This window comes from Bubalus kerabau, chromosome 4 (assembly GCF_029407905.1).
Source record: "Bubalus kerabau isolate K-KA32 ecotype Philippines breed swamp buffalo chromosome 4, PCC_UOA_SB_1v2, whole genome shotgun sequence".
In the NCBI taxonomy this organism is placed as follows: domain Eukaryota; kingdom Metazoa; phylum Chordata; class Mammalia; order Artiodactyla; family Bovidae; genus Bubalus; species Bubalus kerabau.
The window spans coordinates 90,282,655-90,304,654 of NC_073627.1; the positions used below are offsets into that span (position 1 = coordinate 90,282,655).

At 43.8% G+C, this 22,000-nt stretch overlaps 1 protein-coding gene across 1 annotated transcript in view; it reads left to right on the forward strand.

Moving 5' to 3' along the window:
• The window catches only part of SLC24A2 (solute carrier family 24 member 2), a 287,857-nt gene that overhangs the window by 239,625 nt on the left and 26,232 nt on the right, over positions 1–22,000 (forward strand). Inside the window, exons 6-7 of the mRNA XM_055577949.1 lie at positions 3,587–3,685; positions 7,094–7,212. Of these exons, the coding sequence (XP_055433924.1) occupies positions 3,587–3,685; positions 7,094–7,212 (218 nt within the window). The remainder of the gene's footprint in view (positions 1–3,586; positions 3,686–7,093; positions 7,213–22,000) is intronic.

A 22,000-nucleotide genomic window follows, 5' to 3' on the forward strand; every position in this document is an offset into this window, starting at 1 on the left:
GCAGCACAGGGCCGTGTAACCCTTGCCCCTGGGCTGTTTGTTGGGTTTTCTTTTTCCTCTTGTTTACAGAGTTCTCCCAGTACCAGGTGCTGTGGTCAGTCCTTTATAGGTATTTTCTCACTTAAGCCCTGCATTTAACCCAGGAGTCAGTGGTTAGCATCCCTACTTAACAAACAGAAAAATTGAAACTCAGAAATATTCAGGAATTTATCAACTCTCACCTAGCAGAGCCAGGGAGAGAGCTGGGGCTTAAACCAGGCCTTGCTGCCTCAAAACACATCCACGTGCATGCTAAGTTGCCCGGTCGTGTCTGACTCTTGTGACCCCGTGGACTATAGCCCTCCAGGCTCCTCTGTCCGTGGGATTCTCCAGGCAAGAATACTGGAGCAGGTTTGCCATTTCCTCCTCCAGGGGATCTTCCCGACCCAGGGATCAAACCTGCATCTCTTTATGTCTCCTGCTTTGGCAGGAGCCACTTTACCATTGAGCCACCTGGGAATCCCAGATCATATCCCTTTAACCACGATATTGTGCTGTTCCCAACACACACGCACACACACGCACACACACTGCAGGGTGATCTCTCGGCTTGTGGCTTCAGGCTGAACAGGTCCTGAAGGTGCCAGGCCTCCTGACCTGCAAACCCAGAGGGCCTCTTTGAGAATCACATTCTGTGCTCAGTCTTGTCCTGCCAGCCTCATCGTCACAGCTTCTCTCAGAAGGTGCCCCGTGGCGATCCCAGGGGTGTCCTGGGGCTGGAATGAGGGTGCCCTCCTGGCGAGTCTGCTCCAGCACCCTCAAGGAATTCCCCTGTGTGCTAAGTTCTGAAGGTGGGCCTTCCACTGCTGCTTTTCTATAAACCAGTCTCTGAAAAAGGAAAATCCTTTTAGGCCTTGGAGCCTCCGTTGTCAGCACCCTCACAGCAGAATGGCAGCCAGGTCCTGCAAACTGGGACAGAAGTTCTATTAAAGAAGTAGAAGCGGTGGGTGGACGAGAGCTGCTCCCCAGGCAGCCTCTGCCCAAGCGCTGAACCCTAAGAGGAAACAGGTCGAGTCAGTCTGCCCCACTTTTCTGTAACACAGAAAACCTCAGGTGCTGTGGCAGTGGGAAGAGGGATGCACACAGTCTACAGAACCCTCGCTGGTCTCTGAAAATATTTTGAGAAATCCCAATTCTCGAATCATCTCCTCCGCTCCTCTCCCACTCCTCCTTTAGAGACTTTGGGAAAACCAGCCCTCGAGTGACAGTGGCCAGCCCTGTTCTGAAAGATGTTTCCTGGCAGAGGGAGTGACCACACCCCTCCATGCTGTGGGGTCCCTTTTGTTCTCCTTTGTCTCTGGCATTCATCTGAGCTCTGAAAAGATCCTTGGAACCATACACAGCATGTGATTAGCTATCAATGATTTTCTCTGCCATGATTCATGACTTTCGGGCTTGACTTGGATTGGTTTATTTCAGGTTTTATTTCCCCAAGCTTGTTTCCTCTTTTGAATGCTCTCTCACTTTATTATTATCTTACATATAATTTTTAAATTATGGTTTAAGCCGTGGTTGATCATACAGCTGCAGATTGTTCTAAGTTCAAAGACTGACCCTGAGTCCACAGAGTGGCTTTATTAGTAGAAGCATCATCTTCTATAACGTTTCAGAACCTCCCTTTTCCTCTTCTTGGCTTTTCAGCAGATGATTTAAGGACTTCTTAGAGTCGTCTTACACAAGTAGTAACCCCTCTTTAGGCTTCAGGCTGCCAAATGCTGAGAATCACTCTCCGTTATCCATCCACCTCGTCCCCAAATAAGACTAGACTTGGTAGACAGGAAAGTGTCTTCCAACCATGCTGCCTGGGCAACCTCCAGACAGTCCCAGCTCCATGCCTTCCTCTGCATTATTGAATTATTTCTTTCTCTCTCCTTTTTCTTTCTGTTCTTATTCCCTTTTACCTCCTCCTTCTCCTAGTCCCCAGACTTCTTTCCTTCCCTTCTTTCTTCCCCAGATTTTCCTTGGCAATTAAATAGAAATAGCTAAATGCACAATACCCTCCAGCAGGGTAAACCCAATGCTGACCTTCACTATCCCTCAAGGGGGCACATCATGTCCCTCACTTCGTCCTTCTTTCTCATTCCTTATGCAACCCAGGCCACATGCTGACCTACTTTTTTTCTGTGTAATGTTCCTCTTCCTGTTTGCTTGAAGAATGTGTCCAGCGGGGCACATTCACTACCTAGACCAAGGGACCGACATCCTAGAGGCTACCCTGTGAAAGCAGGCATCTAGATTTAAGGCTAACGGAGCTTTTGAGCAGAAGGAGCTTCTCCTGCGTCACCTTCACCATTGAAGTCAGCTGGTCGTCTCTAGTTTACTGCTTCTGTCGTTCCCAACCAGCCACATAAGTCACCTCTATGACCACTCCCCTGGCTTTGCGTCCACAGGAGGGGTGGGGTGGGGATGCCAACCTGCCATGTCCCATCCTAGGAGGATGGACTCTCCAGGAGAAATTAGTTTGAGACTGATTTGGTTTGGTTGTGGTCTATTCTAGAAAAGTTGAATAAGCTCCCATGCTAATATCCTGCTAGAGAACCGAGCCAACCACAAATGCCTAGTGGGAAAATTGTAGGAGTTACAGTATTTTCAGGGACTCATCTAAATGTAGGCAATAGTTAGTTTAAAATGAAACTCCTTTGTACCTTGAATAATCCCAGGAGGAAGGGATGGGGGAGAGGGGCTGTGGGAATCAAGGATTAAAAAAGAAAGAAAAATGTGCTGTTTCATTAATCTCTACACTTTTGCATGTTTTTTTTTTTTTTTCTGTGCTTGTTGCATGCATTTACCCATTAATTATGTCAGTAATGGAGAAGAAATGAAGCATTACTTTTATGGTACAGCTGTTTAAAACGATGACTTTGAAAATGGTATTTTTTCCCGAACCTTTCCCTAAGCGTCTCATCACCCACAGACATTACTTGCTGTGTTTTGTTGATCATCCTTTGCCCTGAATCCCCAAGTGCAATCAGTTGCCTCTTTGATGCTTTCATTGCAGCTGACTCAGCTAATTCGACTGCAATGCATGCTCCCGATGCCTTTAGAAACTACAGTGTTAATTAAGATACATGTTTGAAAACAAGAGTCAAATCAAAGAACCCCTGGGCTTGGCTTTCCACGGTCAAAAGCCAATCCTGGGATGAGCATCTAATTTCAGAGAAATGGCCATGCCTCCGGATCATATCTGTGTTTAGACCTGTTTCGGGGTCACAGCAATGGAGGGAGTTTTGGTGAGGATTGGGGCTTTTGTTTTTTGTAAGCAATTGGGAGGGAGGGAAGAGGTCCAAGGGAAACCTTTTGTCTGTGACCCAGCAGCTTGAGATTGTCAAGTAGAGAACTGGGCTGAGAGATCCACAAGGTAAGAAAGTACTCTTCATGCAGGTCCTAGGGCCTCTCGGTTGGGCAGAAAGGAGTGGTCACCACTGGACGACACCCTAGCTAAGAAAGCTAGGCACCCGCTTTGCCAGAGCCTCACCATTTGCCAGGAGCCTCTCTCTTTCTCTTCCTTCTCACCCCATCTCCTTTCCATTACTTTCTCTTGCTTCAGGGAGGTTCAGAGAAAAGGCTTCAATTCTCCACAAGATTGCCAAGAAGAAATGTCAGGTGGATGAGAACGAGAGGCAGAACGGGGCTGCCAATCATGTGGGTGAGTACGGGGAGATGTCCACCCCCTGCCGTTTGTTCCTGGAGTGCGTGAAGCAAGGGGCAGAGAAGCAGGACCCAGTGTGGGCACCCCAACTCAGTGCAGACACAGAACCCTGTTGCTCAGCCCTTTCTCGGACGTCCGAAAGAGTCCCACTTTCCCTGGTGGGTCCCAGGGCATGAACAGACCCAATAGGTCACCTACTCCCAGGGGAACTTTAAAAAGAGTGAAATGATTCTATGAGGAGCCATATAAAATAAACAAATAATAATGTTAAATAAGTAAAAAAATTTTTAAATACATTTGTACCACCTCCTAACCATACATCTCCACTGAAGTAGAAAATCACTCCATTTGGGAGCTTGCACAAAAAGAGGACAGACCTGTCATTTAATACTTGACAAAAGGTGAGAGTACCCTTTCTGAAGTTCTTGCTTGGTAACCGGATTTTGTACCTATGACATCTCCTGCATCACCCCCACCAAATTACTAGATGTTCACTTGGTTGCTCCTGAACTGAGTTCCCGGGTCCCTGCAAGATGTCCCTGACTCTCCCCTCTTAAGAATTCAGCAACTAGCTCCGGTCCCTTTTGGTTGACTTTTTCTGAGTTCCTTTGTGACCAGATCGTGACATTTAGTGGTCTTATTTTAACTTGGAACATAATGTTCCTCCTCTTCAGTCTGTGACTCTAATGTAGCTCTCAAATTCTAAATTCAGTCTAAATTTACCCTAATCTGGATCTATGCAATACATGATGCCCAAGAAACTAAAATTATCTGCAGACAAAATTTAACAGTGTTGCGCTCAAAATATATGACATTCCTTGGAAGAGCTTATGTCTCCTCTGTTCTCCTGACTTCTAGCTTCAGGAAAAATCTTTGGCCAAGAAACAGTCAAGATTCTATTGGGTATGGGGGGGAAGAAACTTAAATAAACTAAAATGTTAGCTCTCACTCCTGGGAAGTCACTTCTTCTCATGTGTTCATGTCTGTTCTTATACATCTTAACTTCACTTTGGGACCCAGAACCCCATTTTTTTTGGTCATTAAAGGCTGATCCTAAAGTTGTATCAACTCAGCTAACAGACACACAAACACAAATTTAGTATTTCCCAAGGTACTGAGTATTTTTTAGTTTAAACAACTGAACCAAGCATATTAGGAAAAACAGACAATCACACACAGCAGAACATCATTATGAAAACACGATCACTACTAAGATAAAAGAAGTTGGAGTTTCGGTGGCTTTCCATATTCAAATGCATTTATGCCTCTGTATTCCACAACTGAATACATGAATAAACATAGCATTCCCTATGACTTCCAAAATTTGGCTCCTTCAAATTCAACCATTTTTATATAACTCACAAATTATTTCCCAGTAAATTTATCAGTGATAGAAATGTTTAATTTTTCTCAAGTTGCTAGAAATACTCTAATACTTTCTGAGCAGCCTGAAGCTGCCCACATCTGAAACTGATGAGCTTTCCGGTACTCCTGGTGACCCTGACACTGAACCACACACAGCCAAACTCCTAGACTTGACAAGTCCCAAGACTCAACCCAGCTCGGCCAGAGGGCAACCCTTTATATTTCCCTCTCCCTGAAATTATGGCAAAAAAACCTCAGTGGTGCCCGGTCACTGATCACCTGCAGGTGTTCCTCTGAGCCCTGGAAAAAATCTTCTAGTGCAAGCCGGGTGCTGTAAAGTGGATCCGAACAGTTTAAGTTTCTTCTTTGCTCGCTCTGTTCCAGGCACTGTGCTGAGGCTTTAAGTTCATTTTCTTGTGTAATCTCTGCAGGTGTGCCCTTTGATCATATTGTTATTGGTCAGAGCAGCGGTGGTGGTTCTTCTGTCATCATCACCCCGATTTTTTTACCTTTTGCTTTTGTATTGGGGTACAGCCGATTAACAAACAGTTGTGACAGTGTCAGGTAAACAGCAAAAGGGTTCAGCCGTACATATACGTGTATCCATTCTTCCCCAAACTGCCCTCCCATCAGGCTTTGCATAACACTGAGCAGAGCTCCGCAGCCTATACAGTAGGTCCTTGTTGGTTATCCATTTTAAATATAGCAGTGTGGACATGCCCATCCCAAACTCCCTAACTATTCCTTTTCCCCATCCTTCCCCCGGCCACCATGATTTCATTCTCTAAATCTGCATCATCCCAGTTTTAGATAAGGAAGCTGAACATCAGAGAGGCTAAGTCACATACTAAGGACCCCACAGCTTAAGCAGTAGCATCAGAGTATGAACCCAGGCCCGCCTATGATGCCCAGTGTCCAGAAGTCCCAGTACTCAACTATTACCTGAGAGTCACTCTAGCCAAGTGTTGCTTCTCAGTCAGGAATGACACAGATTTTTACTTCAATTACTTGTTCATCCCCTGCCCTTGCCTGGTCTTCTATAGGATGCCCAAGTGTGGAACCTCCTAAGTAGTATCCTCCAGGCATTTCGAGAAGGCCAGGTTCCCAGGTTTGCCCTACCCACAACACCGATGCCCTGGTAGAACTTTCCACCCACTGAGCCTGAGGGAATTAGAACTAGAAGTATTGGGCCTTGGAAGTCACCCAGTTGATTCCCCTCATTGCATAGTTAAGGTTCTGCAGAAATGAAGGGCCTTGCCTGAGATGACCACCTGATTCTGTCAGAGCAGAGCCTAAGACTCAAATCTCCTGAAGCCCAAGCTAATAAATGTCCCTTCTCAATGGCACCCCACTCCAGTACTCTTGCCTGGAAAATCCCATGGACGGAGGAGCCTGGTGGGCTACAGTCCATGGGGTCACTAAGAGTTGGACAAGACTGAGCGACTTCACTTTCACTTTTCACTTTGATGCATTGGAGAAGGAAATGGCAACCCACTCCAGTGTTCTTGCCTGGAGAATCCCAGGGACGGGGGAGCCTGGTGGGCTGCCATCTATAGGGTCGCACAGAGTTGGCCACGACCAAAGCGACTTAGCAGCAGAATGTAATTACAGAAGAAAAGATCCTGCCATAAGAAAATCTCTGCAGAATGTGATCATGGGTATAGACAGTGGTGTGGAGATTGGGTATGGTTTTGGTTTTAAAATGTCCATGCTCATGTTCTTGAATGGCAAGTTGGTAAGTTTGCCCAATCTAAAGAAGGCATACCCCTAGAGTTGATAGGGTACCCAAGGTCAGATATAGGCCAGCAGGGATGCCAGGGAGCTATTAAAGAGAGGAGGAGGGCTGAGTACACTGAAAGGGGGGGGGGGGGGGGCAAAAAAATCCTAGACATTTGGCACAACCCAGCCCTGGGTCTTATCACCCCTTGGACGCCACTACCTTCTCCCTTGGCCCAACATTTTAGGATGTTCTTCTCAATATGGCTCTTACCCCCACTGACTCCATTTGCTTGCCTTCTGTGTGTCTAAATTTTGTCACAGAAAAAATCGAGCTCCCAAACAGCACCAGCACAGAAGTGGAGATGACACCCTCCAGTGATGCTTCGGAACCGGTACAAAATGGAAATCTCTCCCACAGCATCGAAGCTGCAGAAGCCCAGGTACAGCAGTTTTTCATTGCTCTCCAGGTTGTTGTGTGTGTCGATATTTTAGTGTAGCAGCATAGACCTGCATTCTCGGAGGCCCCAGCTCCCAGCTCAGAGGACCCCAGAGTCATCCGTCCCTGTGTGTACTTCCCAGTACCAGCCAGGGCACCACATGCATCAGACTGTTCATTCATCATATAGGCTATGCTAAGTCACTTCAATCGTGTCCGACTCTGTGCGACCCCATAGACGGCAGCCCACCAGGCTCCCCCATCCCTGGGAGTCTCCAGGCAAGAACACTGGAGTGGGCTGCCATTTCCTTCTCCAATGCATGAAAGTGAAAAGTCAAAGTGAAGTCGCTCAGTCATGTCCGACTCTTAGTGACCCCATGGACTGCAGCCTAACAGGCTCCTCCGTCCATGGGATTGTCCAAGCAAGAGTACTGGAGTGGGGTGCCATTGCCTTCTCCACATTCATCATATAAGTGCACATATTCTCCAACCCAGGCTTCCCAGGTGGCACTAGTAGTAAAGAACCCACCTGCAATGCAGGAGATGTAAGAGACGTGAGTTCGAGCCCTGGCTCGGGAAGATCCCCTGGAAGATGGCACAGTAACCCACTCCAGTATTCTTGCCTGGAGAACCCCATGGACAGAGGAGCCTGATGGGCTCTGGTCCATAGGGTCACACAGAGTCAGACATAACTGAAGCGACTTAGCGCACACACACGCGTTCTCCAAGCCACTGTTTCTCAGAGTGAGATTGGAGGAGTCATGCATCAAATCTCCTGGGGATAAAAATGCAGATCCCTGGTCCATATCCCAGATCCAGTGGGAAGTAGAATCACTGAGAAGCAGCACCCAGGAATCAGCACTTTTTTCTTCTGAACTTTTTGTTTTGTTTTGGGGTGTAGCCGATTAACAATGCTGTGATAGTTTCAGGTGAACAGCGAAGGGACTCAGCCATACATTACACACACATCCAAGGAATCATCGTTTTAACTCCCGTCCCTGGTGATTTCTAATAGATGATCGCTGCTGCAGTCTAATCCTCTCTGTCTTCAGGGCCATGATTAAGTAACAGAGAAACCACAGCCATCATTCCTTGGTTAACCCCCTTTGGCCTTTTTAGTCCCTGCAGTTGAAATTAGTCAGTACTGTGGTCCAGTCCACCATTCGGTGTTGCAACCATTAGATAGCTGTTTGATCTAATGGCTACAATACTTAACATTTATACACACTGTGTGTGTGCCGTAGCTTAAGCGCTAGGCGCTTTGTCTATGCTATCACTTTAAACCTCCCAGTTGAAGGTATAAACATTTAGTATCTCTGTTTTATAGGTGAGGATGCTAAAGCTTAAGATGAAGCAGTTATTCAGGATTACTTGGTTTGTAGCTATTACAGCTGAGATTTGCTCTTGTGCGTGTGTGCTAAGTCGCTTCTTAGAGCTGATCCTGCATGTCTGACTCTGCGACGCTATGGACTGTAGCCCGCCAGGCTCCTCTGTCCTTGGGGATTGTCCAGGCAAGAATACTGGGACTGTTGCCTTAGGACTGTCTAAATACAGAATCTGTACTGTTTCCACTGCCTCAGGACCACAGTTGCTCAAAAAAGTCGGCAGGAAAAAAAAAGTAGGTGGTGCTTGTTAGATTTCTGGATCTCACCCTCATCAAGTGAATCAGAATTTCTAAGGCATAGAGTCCCAAATTTACATTTTAACCAGTTACCCTTGAGTTGGTGTTGCTCAAACTTTAATGTGTTTAGAAATTTCCTGGAGGATTCTGTTCAAATTTGGGGTCTGGTTTGTCAGGTCCGGAGTGGGGCCCCCAAGTCTGCAGATCTCCTGAGCTTCCAGGTCATTCTGACATGGCTGGTCTAAGAACCACACTTTTTGAGTAGCATGGCCCTAAAGTTTGTGACCCACTTCTCTAGACAGAATTTTCCCGATGAGCTGATAATGAAGCCTGACTACAGCAAATCCATTCCAACCCTCCCTTCTCCTTTACATTGGGATGCTGTCTGCAACAGAGGAAGTCTGTGCTTCTTAGAAGACACTTGCTTATCGTCGCCTGTTTCCTTTATTCCCTGAAGAAATATGCAAAGAAAGTTTCTTCATTTAAAGGAAAGGATAAAGATGTCAAGCACCTGTCAAGCACCTTTTTGCACATGTGTTGGCCATTTGTATGTCGTCTCCTTCAGAAGAATATCTACTCAGATCCTTCACCCATTTTTTAATCGGTTTATTGATTGTTTGCTATTGAGTTGTAAGAGTTCCTTATATATTTTGGTTATTAACTCCTTATCAGATATTTGATTTGTAGATATTTTCTCCCACTCCATAGGTTGCCTTTTCATTTGTCTGTTGTTTCCTTTGCTGTGCTTTTCATGAGGTATACCTATCTTCACGTAGTACACCTTAAATAGATGGAATGTTTGTTTGTCAGTTATACCTCAGTAAAGCTGCAGGGGGCGGGGGGGAATGACTAAAGGAAAATAGACACGGCAGCTCCTTCTGCCCTTGTCTCCTCTGCCTCCTAGGCTCTCGCCCTCCTGCCCAGAGCCCCACGCTCCCTTCGCATTAGCTCAAGGGTGAGCTGGCAGAGCAGCTTCTGTCTGCAGCATGTGGCAGAAGGAGGCAGGCCCCAAGAACATCTGGCTGTCCTTGGGGACGCACAATCACAGGTGTGCAGAGGGCACCCTCATCACCGTGCCTGTCCATCTGGCTGGCAGAGGGACGGCTATACCCCCACACAGAAGCAGCTTGCTGCAGGGGGTTGACAGAGCCCCAGCCAACCCCTCTCTGAGCAGAGCTGTGTCCCCAGGTCTCACTCAGGGTAACAGGACAAATTTGTGCACCATGCTGATACACTGAGAGCTCAAGGGCACACAGGCCTTCAGAGAGCCACCCCACCAGCTGCCCGCAGGACAGCCTGGCAGTGATTTTCAGAGCCAACACGAGTTATCGAACCTTCTTCTAGTTTCCTCATCTGCAAAGTGCAGATAATCACAGTACCTGCCTCATTCGGGATATTAGGAGAGTTACATGAGATAATATACATAAAGCACTTAGCACAGAGCTAAATGCTCTTATTTATTAGTGCCCATTTTGTTGTTCTTTAGTTGCTAAGTCATGTCCAACTCTTTTGTGACCCCGTGGACTGTAGCCCACCAGGCTCCTCTGTTCATGGGATTCTCCAAGCAAGACTACTGGAGTGGGTTGTCATTCCCTTTTCCAGGGGATCTTCCCAACCCAGGGATGGAACCTGTGTCTTCTGCATTGGTGGGTGGATTCTTTACCATTGAGCCACTGGGGAGCCCTATGTGCCCATACCTACTATATAAATAGCATCCAAGATGTCCCTCCCCTGTAGGCAAAATGTTCATTGTAGCTAAAATGAAAATTACATATAGAAAGAATATATACATATATAATGTTTGAGTATATCCAGGGTATGATAAGCAAATAAATAAACATCTGTAGTAGGTAAATAATTATGACCCAGAAGGAAATGGCAACCCACTCCAGTATTCTTGCCTAGAGAATCCTGTGGACAGAGGAGCCTGGTGGGCTGCTGTCCATGGAGTCGCACAGAGTCGGACATGACTGAAGTGACTTAGCATGCATGCATGCATTGGAGAAGGAAATGGCAACCCACTCCAGTGTTCTTGCCTGGAGAATCCCAGGGACAGAGGAGCCTGGAGGGCTGCCGTCTATGGGGTTGCACAGAGTCGGGCACGACTGAAGTGACTTATCATCATCATGTCACATAAAGAGTCTACCTGCAGTGCAGGAGACCCAGGTTAAATCCCTGAGTCAGGACGATCCCCTGGAGAAGGAAATGGCAACCCATTCCAGTATTCTTGTCTGGAGAATTCCAGGGACAGAGGAGCCTGGTGGGCTCAAGTCCATGGGGTCACATAGAGTCTGACACAACTGGGTGACCTTCACATATATGTCAGGAAAGTGTATACAAAGTGTTCTGGGGGCCTTCCAGAGGAAGACCCAGGCAAGGAAAAGTACAAAACCTTAAAAGAAGAGGTAATATTTGAGCTGGGCATTGACGAGTGAGTAGGAGTTTGTTGCTCAAAAAAGGAGGCAATGACAACATGTTCCCTTAAGAGGGAAATTCATGTTAGTGATTGGTGAAAAGGCCAGCGGAACTAGAGACTGAAATGTGAGGTGAGGAAGGAGGAGAAATCCACTTGGAAAAGTAAGTTGGACTGAAATTCTTCCATTGTTGAACCAGAAACTTTTCGGTGCTCATCCAGTATGTGTTAGGTGATATGCTGGGCCTTGGAAATTCTAGCAGAATTTTAGGACCATTCTAGTAGAGCAGAGAGACTGCAAATGTAAACCAAGACATAATTATGGACAGCAATGGGGCCATGAAGAAAATAAAGCCTTGTGACTCGATGGAGGGCGAGTGGAGGGGCCCCTTTAGGTTGGGAGGTGAGGGAAAGCTTCAGTAAGGAAGTGGTATTTGAACAGAGGCTGAACTTTTAAGAACAAGCCAGCCGAAACATCTGTGGTGGTCTGGTGGTTAAGACTTTGCCTTCCAATGCAGAAAAGGGTGCGAGTTCAATCCCTGGTCTGGGAGCTAAGATCCCACGTGCCTTGCAGGGAAAAAACAAAACATAAAGCAGAAGCAATATTGCAACAAATTCAATAAAGACTTTAAAAACAGTCCACATCCAAATAAAAATAAAAATCTTGGAAAAAAAGAACAAGCCAGGCCAAGGGAACAGCACCCACAGAGGCAAAAATGAGCTTGACTTGTTTGAGGAACAGAGAAGTCAGTGTGGCTGGAGAGTGGGGAGCAGAGGGAGGGAAGATGGTGGCAGTGAGCTCCCAGCAGAGCTGGCCTGCCTTGAGGACCATGATACGCAACTTGACTTCCTTCCAGGGCAACAACAAGCTGCCATAGGTTCCCAGATGTGATTTGCGCCTGTGAAAGATCCAAGAGGCTGCACTGAGGTGTAGAGATCGGATGTGCAGCAAGAAATTGGATGGCAGTGGTGGGACAGTGAGGTGGCTGCAGGAGTTGGGGCAGAGCTGATGAGGCCTGGACCAGAGCAGTGGATGGGGAGGGAGGATCAGGAAGGGCATTGTGGCTCTGCCTGAAAAGTACGGACATCCCCCTGCTGGAAGCAGGGAGCTGCCGTGGAGTGGCAGCATCAGCTCTGTGAGATAGGAAGAGAGCTCTTTCTGAATGGCAACGAAGGGGCCAGAGTGAGGGAGGGTAGGCTACAGGGTGGCAAGGTAAGAGCCCATTTGGTGCAAAGATTAGCAAACTGTGCTGTGCTTAGTCGCTCAGTCATATCCAACTCTTTGCAACCCCATGGACTGTAGCCTGCCAGGCTCCTCTGTCCATGGGGATTCTCTAGGCAAGAATACTGGAGTGGGTTGCCATGCCCTCCTCCAGGGAATCTTCCCAACCCAGGGATCAAACCCAGGTCTCCCGCCTTACAGGCAAATTCTTTACCATCTGAGCCACCAGGAAAGTCCTAGCAAACTGTGATCTGTGGCCAGATCTGGCCTGCAGCCTGTTTTTGAACGACCCCTGAGATAAGAATGTTTTTATCTTCTTGAAGCTTTAGATAAAAGCAGCAGCAGCATATGTGACAGAGACCATAAGGCCCATAAAGCCTAAAATATTTACTATCTGGCCCTTTTCAGGAAAAGCTTGCCCACCCCTCTTTTCAACCATCTGTAGTCTTTACCCAAAAAAAGAAAAAGAGAAAGAAAAAAATAACAAGGAAGCTCTTCATGCACTTATATGGAATGATCTTCAATATATGTTGTTAAGTGGAAAAGGCAACATGCCAAATTCATCCAGTGTACTCTTTGTAAGAGGGGAAAAAAGGAAGGAAATAACATAGTAATGTGGAAGCATTTGCTTTGGATTCTGTTGAAGAAACTGGCTGATTGCTACAGAACAGCGGTCTGCAGTAAGGAACTGGGGTGGCAAGTAGACTTCTGCATGCATTTTTCAGTATGTAGCCTTCTGTAGCTTTTGAATTTTGAACCAGTTAACTGTTTTACCTATCCCCAAAAAATGCAACAACTAAAACCAGTAATGGGTTAAATGAAAACAACCAGTGTGCATTAGTCCCTTAAGAGAAAAGTCTTTGAAGACAGACCGCATGAGTTCAAATCCAAGATTTGCCACTCCCCAGCTGTGTGACTTTGGACAAGTTACTTAACCTCTCTGTTCTCGTCTTTCTTCTCTCTGAAACAAGGAGACTATCCTATTTCACAGCATCGTTGTGAGACTAGAATGCTCATAGAACAGTTCTTGGCGAACAATAAGCACTGCACAATTGCTTGTCATTATTAGCAGTACTTATAAAACTGTCTTTAAAATATCTGCTAAGTAGCCCAGATGACAAGGCCTCAGACCAACTATTAGTTGTAGCGTGGCTGACAGTGACTGGATGTGAGAGCTGCTTCTGAGGAAGCACTGAGACCATTTGTTAATAAATCAGTCATAGAGAGTGAACCAGAAAAAGCAGTTCTGGGTGATGCTGAAGTTTCCAGGCTGGAATGACTGAGTAGCAGGGTAAATTAGAGCTGTGATTCTCGACTCAGAAAAACAGGTGTGAAATCAGGACACTCGGGCCACCTAAAGCACAGTTTCACAGAAAGAATTCAGCGCCTTTTTACTGTTGAGTTTTATTTCTTTCCCAGTTGTATTTTTATCAAGCTCCAGGAGGAATGAGGTGTGCCTCCCGACTTTATTAATGGAAACGATGAGCCCACACACCACACACTCACCACTGATACTCTCCTGAGAGTTTAACCCATCTCATCTAATGAACCTGCTGTTTTCAAAACCGTATTTACAAGTGAACTAATTTTACATTGACACCTCATCTCTGAGAACTTCCTTGTGTCCAGACTTTACACGGGCATTGAAGAGCACTCTAAAAGAGCCCTCTGTGAGCACTTCTCACAGAAGAAGTCCCTTTGCAGGAGATTTTTTGCTTCATTCGTAAATTTTGTGGAACCAAGAAATAATTTGACTTCTCAAATGGCTTAGTGCTAATTATCTTCTCCCAAGGCCTGCTGATAGAATGCTGTTGATTCTAACACAACTGAGCTGAGCTGTCACTGAGAATTTACCGACCTTCCAATTTTCAACGTTGAGAGTTTATCCACGTTTGAAAGACAATTCTAAAATATATTCTTTCCCACCCAGAACCCAGCATTTTCTTACATTTTAATTTTGCCAAGATGACATCACCAACTCAATGGACGTGAGTTTGAGCAAATTCTGGGAGATACAGAAGGACAGGGAAGACTGGCACACTGCAGCCCATGGGGTCGCAAAGAGTTGGACACGACTTAGCAACCGAACAACAACAGCAACGACGACAGCCAGGTGATGGCACGTGGCTGGCGTGCTCAGGGAAGCTGCCTGCCTTTCTGCACCATGGTCCTCCAGGCATAACACATCCAGACTCTGTACATACCTGCTCACAGTGTGAAGGGAGAAAGAGAAAGGCCTTGCAAATTTCTTCGGTTCTGAAATTTGAAAATCTAAAGCTTTCTTCATGTATTATGCTTTTTATATGTTGCAGCTTTTATTTCATTTTGCCTCCAAGACTTCTCTCTGTCCTTAGGGAAATCTAAATTGTCTTTGCTTTGGTTAAGAGTTGCCTAGTTGCAGCAGTGGGCAAACAGACTTATTTAAGTTTATCACATCCCTAGGAAAAAAGAACACACACACACACACACACACACATACACATACTTGTATAGATAGATAACTAGATATTTAGATAGATAATGAATAAAATGCCCATTTTTCTTCTTTTTTTCTCACTTTACAACTTAAATAATATCTTACTATATTAAACTCTTCCTTTCTCCCTCTGGAATTTCAGCTCTAACTTATTTCTTCCCAGCCTAGCATTGGTCTTCACCTAAACTCAATCTGGTTTTTAAGATCTGCTCTTATAGTGCCGATTAAAATGTTTGGGTGACTAAGTAAAGGGTGAGTAGGGAAAGATGATGGACATGATCGTAATCTTAGATTTCTCTTAAGAAAACTAAAATGCATTATTGTTGTCATTTAAAGTTATAGCTATGATTTTAAAACTCCGTAGAAAGACTTCATAATGAACATTGGTCCATAACATTAGCTCTGATAAGGACTTCCAAGATTATCCAATCAGATGGTATCCAGAGTCCACATGATGTGTTTCTTCCTAAAGTATTACCGTTAGTTAGAAAATGTTTACTTTCTTCACAGTGATAAGATTTTGGGGGGTTGTTTGTTTGTTTGGTCATGCCGAGTGGCATGTGGGATCTTAGTCCCTCAACCAGGGATGATGGAACCTGTACCCCCTGCACTGGGAGCTCAGAGTCGTAACCACTGGACCACCAGGGAAGTCCCAGCAATGTTTAACAGAGAGTTTTCAAACCTCAAACCTTCCTGTTATTCAAAGAGCAAGTATCTCTTCTAAATGATTATGGTGTAATGGCCAGGTCAACCATTTTGAAAGTTTAAAAACAGCTAAGAACCAAATTCCCCACTATTAATGAGACTATTCAATCTCTTGAAACATTGATGAAACATAAGAGCATTCTGGCACTCAGGAGGAGGAAGTTTTGGTGGAAGGGGAACACGGGGCAGTGCTGGGGAGAGAGGGCAAGACCTAAGTATGAAAGGAAACCAATAGTCAAAGATTCTTCGTCAGACTGGAGTTTTCAAGGTCCAAGCCATGTTAGATCTATGATTGCCTTAGAAAAACAAAATGTATTAGTATCCAAGAAAACCTAGTACACACTATACAGGAGAAAAGCAAAAATTAGTGTTTTATCTACCAGGCCATAGTACATGGGTTCCATTTCCAAGGAGATAACGCTTTTTTTTCTCTCAATCTATACATTTATTTTTTAAGGAAAAGTTGAGATCCAGTTTCAATATCAGATGACCTGTACAGTATTTACCAACTGCTTAAGATCCACACAGAGGCCTTTTGAACACAGTTAAAATGAAATAGATAGATCTGACTCTTGAGTTTCTGCCTAAATTTGAATATTGACAGAGAATAATAACTTCACTTAGAATCTTACTGTTAATAACACCATTTGTCATTGTGCTTTCTGAAGGAGTTTAAAGAAAGTCTATTAATTATTCACATAAGATACATTAAGGGCTGACTATTAATAAAAAGAAAAAAAACTCCATTGCCACCCTGAAAAAAAACTGACATTAATATCACTGGTCCTATGAGTAATTGTAATCCAATTGATGATAAAACCATGAGAATGACTTTTGAATTATTTATTATGATTCTTCAGTAGCTTTTATGTTGACAAATCTTCTATGATTTGTATCAGCAGGATTTACAAAGCCCATGAAAACTATACAAAAACCAATTTATAGCAGCAGTACAGAAAGAAATCCGTCTTGTCTGTAGGTTGCACCTCAGAATTATTTGGGCAAAATACAAAGTGAAGGAAAGTAATTATATTTCACCAGCCCCTCCAAATGCCATTTTACATTAATATAAGATGGTTTCTTGGCTTCATGGGAAACTTGGGTCCAGACAGCTTCATCACTCACAGCAAAATATTTTGAAATCTTGGTTTCAATTCAAAGTCATGGAAAAACAGATGAAGTGTTTTCAGGTTGCCATTGCTGAGTAAAAGCTTATCATTTTGTGTTTGGTATGCTAAATTCTTGATGCTAGTTTTTTTTCCCATCTATATGTAAAACAAACCATAAAATGGTATTTTAAGGGGGGGTGAATTATTTCCTACTGCTAGACAGGCTGAGATTAATCACTTTTTAAAAAATGTGTATGACATTTAAATGTTCTCTTTTGGTTCAGGATGTCTACTCAGAAAGCAATACAGATATCTTAGGATGGTGCTGCCTTCCCAGAAGAGATGCTTTGTAACTGACCTCTTCTTGATTTATCTCTTGGAAAGAGAGAAGTGATAGACACATAGAGATAAGAGTGGAGTCAAGAGAATGAAGGATATTGGTAAATAATACAAGGGCAAAGACACTGAAAAACTCAGGGAACAAAAATAAAGAGATTTCTCAAAGACTCAGTAAAGAATGAGTGGAAAAGGGATTATTTACTCAGCCATAAAAAGGAACGAATTTGAGTCAGTTGCAGTGAGGTGGATGAACATAGAGCCTGTTATACAAAGTGAAGTAAATCGGAAGGAGAAAAACAAATATCATATATTAATGCATATATATGGAATCTAGAAAAATGGTACTGATGAATCTATTTGCATGGCAGAAATAGAGATATGAGTATAGAGAACAGACATTCGGACACAGCTGGAGAAGGAGAGGAGGGGACGAATTGAGAAAGTAGCATTGGCATGTATACACTGCTGCTGCTAAGTCGCTTCAGTCGTGTCCGACTCTGTGTGACCCCATAGATGGCAGCCTACCAGGCTCCCCTGTCCCTGGGAGCCTCCAGGCAAGAACACTGGAGTGGGTTGCCATTTCCTTCTCCAATGCATGAAAGTGAAAAATGAAAGTGAAGTCGCTCAGTCGTGTCTGACTCTTCACAACCCCATGGACTGCAGTCCACCAGGCTCCTCCATCCATGGGATTTTTCCAGGCAAGAGTACTGGAGTGGGCTGCCATTGCATGTGTAAAATAGATAGCCAGCAGGAAGAAACTGTATAGCTCAGGGAACTCAGCTCAGTGCTCTGTGTTGACCTAGAGGGGTGTGATGGGGGACAGGGAGAAATGCTCAAGACAGAGGGGACACATGTATACTTATGGCCGATTCATAAGCCATATGTTGTTATACAGCAGAAACCAGCACAACATTTTAAAGCAATTACCCCCCAATTAAAATAAATTTTAAAAATAAAGAAGTCACCACTAAAGAAAGAATTGTACAACATTATAAAGCAACTATGCTGCAATAAAAATTAATTTCAAATAAATTATAGCAAGTGAACACGATGATTTCTTTTAAAGCAAAAAAAAAAAAAGATTCAAAATAAGATACTTTAAAAAGGTAGCTATCTATATGGTAGGTGTGTATCAGTCTGCTTGGGCTGCCATAACAAAAAATTCACAGACTAGGCAGCTTAAACAACAGAAATTTATTTTCTTCTAGTCCTGGAAGCTGGAAGTCTAAGGTCAAGGTTTCAGCCAATTCAGTTTCTGGCAAGAGCTCTCTTCCTGGCGTGCAGTTGGCTGTCTTCTCTCTTTGTCCTCATAGAGCCTTTCATACACAAAAGGGTGAGGAGTGTGGGTGGAAAGAGCAAGAAGAAGTAGAGAAGTGCTCTCTGAAGTCTCTTCTCACAAGGACACTAATCCTGTAGCATCAGGGTCTCACTCCTATGACCTCAGTTCAGTTCAGTTCACTCAGTCTTGTCCAACTCTTTGCGACCCCATGAACTGCAGCACCCCAGGCCTCCCTGTCCATCACCAACTCCTGGAGTTTGCTCAAACCCATGTCCATTGAGTCGATGATGCCATCCAACCATCTCATCCTCTGTCGCCTCCTTCTCCTGCCTTCAATCTTTCCCAGGATCAGGGTCTTTTCCAATGAGTCAGCTCTTCTCATCAGGTGACCAAAGTATTGGAGCTTCAACCTCATCATCAGTCCTTCCAATGAGTATCCAGGGTTGATTTCCTTTAGGGTGGACTGGTTTGATCTCCTTGCTGTCCAAGAGGCTCTCAAGAGTCTTCTCCAGCACCACCTATGAATTTTGGAGGGACACAACATTCTGTCCATAAGAGTCAGTAAGGACTCATCTTTGAGTTGAGTAACTGAATTTTTCCAAATGCAACTCTGATTTTTCATCATTGGGTCTAACAGACTTTCTTCTTCATGGCTATCCTATTTTTATTCCCTTTTTAAACAGGAAAGGCAAATGACAAATGAAATTGTCCTTGTAGCCCTTTGCTGACCCATTCCAGAACTCTGAGTTTGCTCTGAAAATGACTCATACACACCTTGTTTGGCAAGCCCTGAACAATAGCTCTGGGGTCCCCAAAATCCATTTTCCCTTGTGCCACTTAGAGGTTTTGAGCATAAGTCTTTAGGTCTATGAGACCAACATGATCCACAACCCAGTAGTGAAGAATTTTTATGGGTTGATCTTTTCAATTTCAAGCATGACATTCTAGTTCTGTAATAGACAAAGTGAAAGCTGCTGGTATGTTGACCACACTAATTGGCCAACTGGTTTAGGGAAACAAAAATGGAGATGAGATGAAAACCACTTACTGTCCCTGAGGCAGCTGGTATTTGTGGTATTTATAATAAATTTCTATTGCTCAAGCCACCTAGTCTATGGTGTTTGTTGTGGTGGCCCAAGCAGACTAATACAGTAACCATATGGATATTTTTTTTAATCTCATTTTTAATAGATTTCCTTGGTGGTAAAGCACTTCATGGAATGTTTTTTGGCACCTTCTACTTGCCAAATAGATGTTGATTTCAGAGCTTTTCACTGTATTAAAGTATGACTCTGCATTTTTGGTAATTTTACCTTTGAGAGCTCCAACTCGAGGATTGTTTTTAGCTCTGCACACAACACAGAATCAAGGTGTCACAATATTGAGTCTGCTTGGAAGCTTTGTTTCAGATAAAAACTCTGCTTACAGCCTATCTACTGAAATAAAAGAGCGTTTTCTCCTTAGGGCTGTGGAATTTTTCCTTTCATCTTATTTACAAAGGTCTTCTATTTATTCCTCTTACCAAACAGGAAAGTAAATTAGATTGTTGACATCACTACAGTCAATGAATGCTCAGTAAGTGTCAGATGAATGGATATATGGGGGAACACAAGTATTGCAGTTTCCACTTTCACATGAAAAAATTGAATCATAGAATTTTACTGCTTGGAAGTATTATAATTCACCAAGTCAAACTTCTTTCTTCTGGACATCTTTGAAGGAGTTATTCTCCTAACCATTTATTAACAATAATAATAATAACTAACATTTACTGAGTGTTTACTCTGTGCCAAACACAGTTCTAAGTGCTCTTCCTAGATTATCTCAGTCAATTTTATATAACAGCAATCACATTGTAAAAGAATGTCCTGGAGCACAAGTGGGTCTTGTCTATTAATCCCTTCTCCAACAATCCCTTCATTAGGTAAGACACTTTCAAGATTTCTTCTCTCTCTAGGAGCATCCCACGCACACACCTTTCCACCAGTTCCCAAGGAAACCTAATTGGAAAAATAAAACATGCCACCTCTGTCAAAGAGAGTATTTTTAATGCTTCAATAATGAAAGAGGACAGATATAGGAGGAGAAGCACATCATCCCTGTTCAAAGATGATGCTGTTTTGTGGGGCATATTCTTCCCCTGAGGTTCCACTGGCCTTTGAACATGGACTGCTGGAGTCTGGAAATAACCCGCCTCCTGTTTCATTGCTTGCTAAAGTGAGCCTCAGGAAAGTTTATGATTGTAAAGGGCTTAATCCATCTCCTCCAGTGTCCCCTAGATATTCATTTTGGAAGTAGCCAGTACAGGATTATCCACTGTTATGAGAATCAGGGGTGATATCAAGCAATGAAATGCCGTAAAATCTCAAGCCCTCATTTTGGTGTACTTGCCTGTCACCTCATCCTATATCAAACCTGAGCTAAATTTCTGCACATTTTTCTTGGACAGAGGTGCTAAAGAACAAGTCTTTCTTTTTCACCTATATTTGGAGTTCTGACATTCATTGATATCTTATCAGTACCCACATTTCTTTTGTAAAAAAAAAAATTATTGGAGTATAGTTGCTTTACAATATTATGTAAGTTTCTGCTGTAAAGTGCATCAGCTATATGGATGTATGTGTGTGTGTGTATATATATATATATGTGTGTGTGTGTGTGTATGCGTGTGCGCTTGTGTGTGTGTGTGTATATATATATATATCCCCTTTTTTTGGATTTCCTTCCCATTTAGATCATCACAGAGCATTGAGTAGAGTTCCCTGTGATATACAGTATGTTCTCATTGATTATCTATTTTATACATAGCATTTATGTATGTTACATAGAGACATTTATTCTCTATGTCTGTGTCTTTGTTTCTGCTTTGCAAATTGGTTCATCTGTACCATTTTTCCAGATTGCACATACATGTGTTAATATACGATACTTGTTATTATCTTTCTGACTTACTTCTAAATTAGTACCTGGCTCTTTGGAGATGTCACTCAAGGAGGTAGAGAAGGGAAGAGAGCATCACAGTGGCCCCCACTCCCCACACACACTCCCAAATCTGCCCTTCATTTCCCCTTCAAAGCTGCCTTAGATGCTGTAAGAAAAATACCACAGACTGTGTAGCTGACTCATGGAAATTTATTTCTTACAATTTGGGAGGCTGAGAAGTCCAAGATTAGGTGGCTGTTGCAGCCTGCTTCCTGGATCGTAAATGGACATTTAGTCAGTATATCTTCATAAGGCAGAAGGGCAAGCTGGCTTCCCAGTTATGTATAAGGACACTAATCCCAGTCATGAAGGCTCCGCCACCCTGACCTGATCACCTCCCCAGGACTCCACCTCTGAACACCATCACTGTGGGGGTTAGGGTTTCATCATATGAATTTTGGAGGGACACAAATATCCCATCCATAGCAGACTCAAGAAAAAGAGTGCACCTAAGAATCAGGTGTTTCTGATCAGCTTTTTCAAGAAAGTGGGCCATCCAACCCACCAGAAATTAAGCCCAAGAAAATCAAACAAAATTTATGTCAATTACATGCTTAGTGTTTGTCATAGCTAGCATTGCTGTTCAGTAGATTTGATTTACTTCAAATCTAGGTGTAATTGAACAGAAAGCACATTCATACCTGTG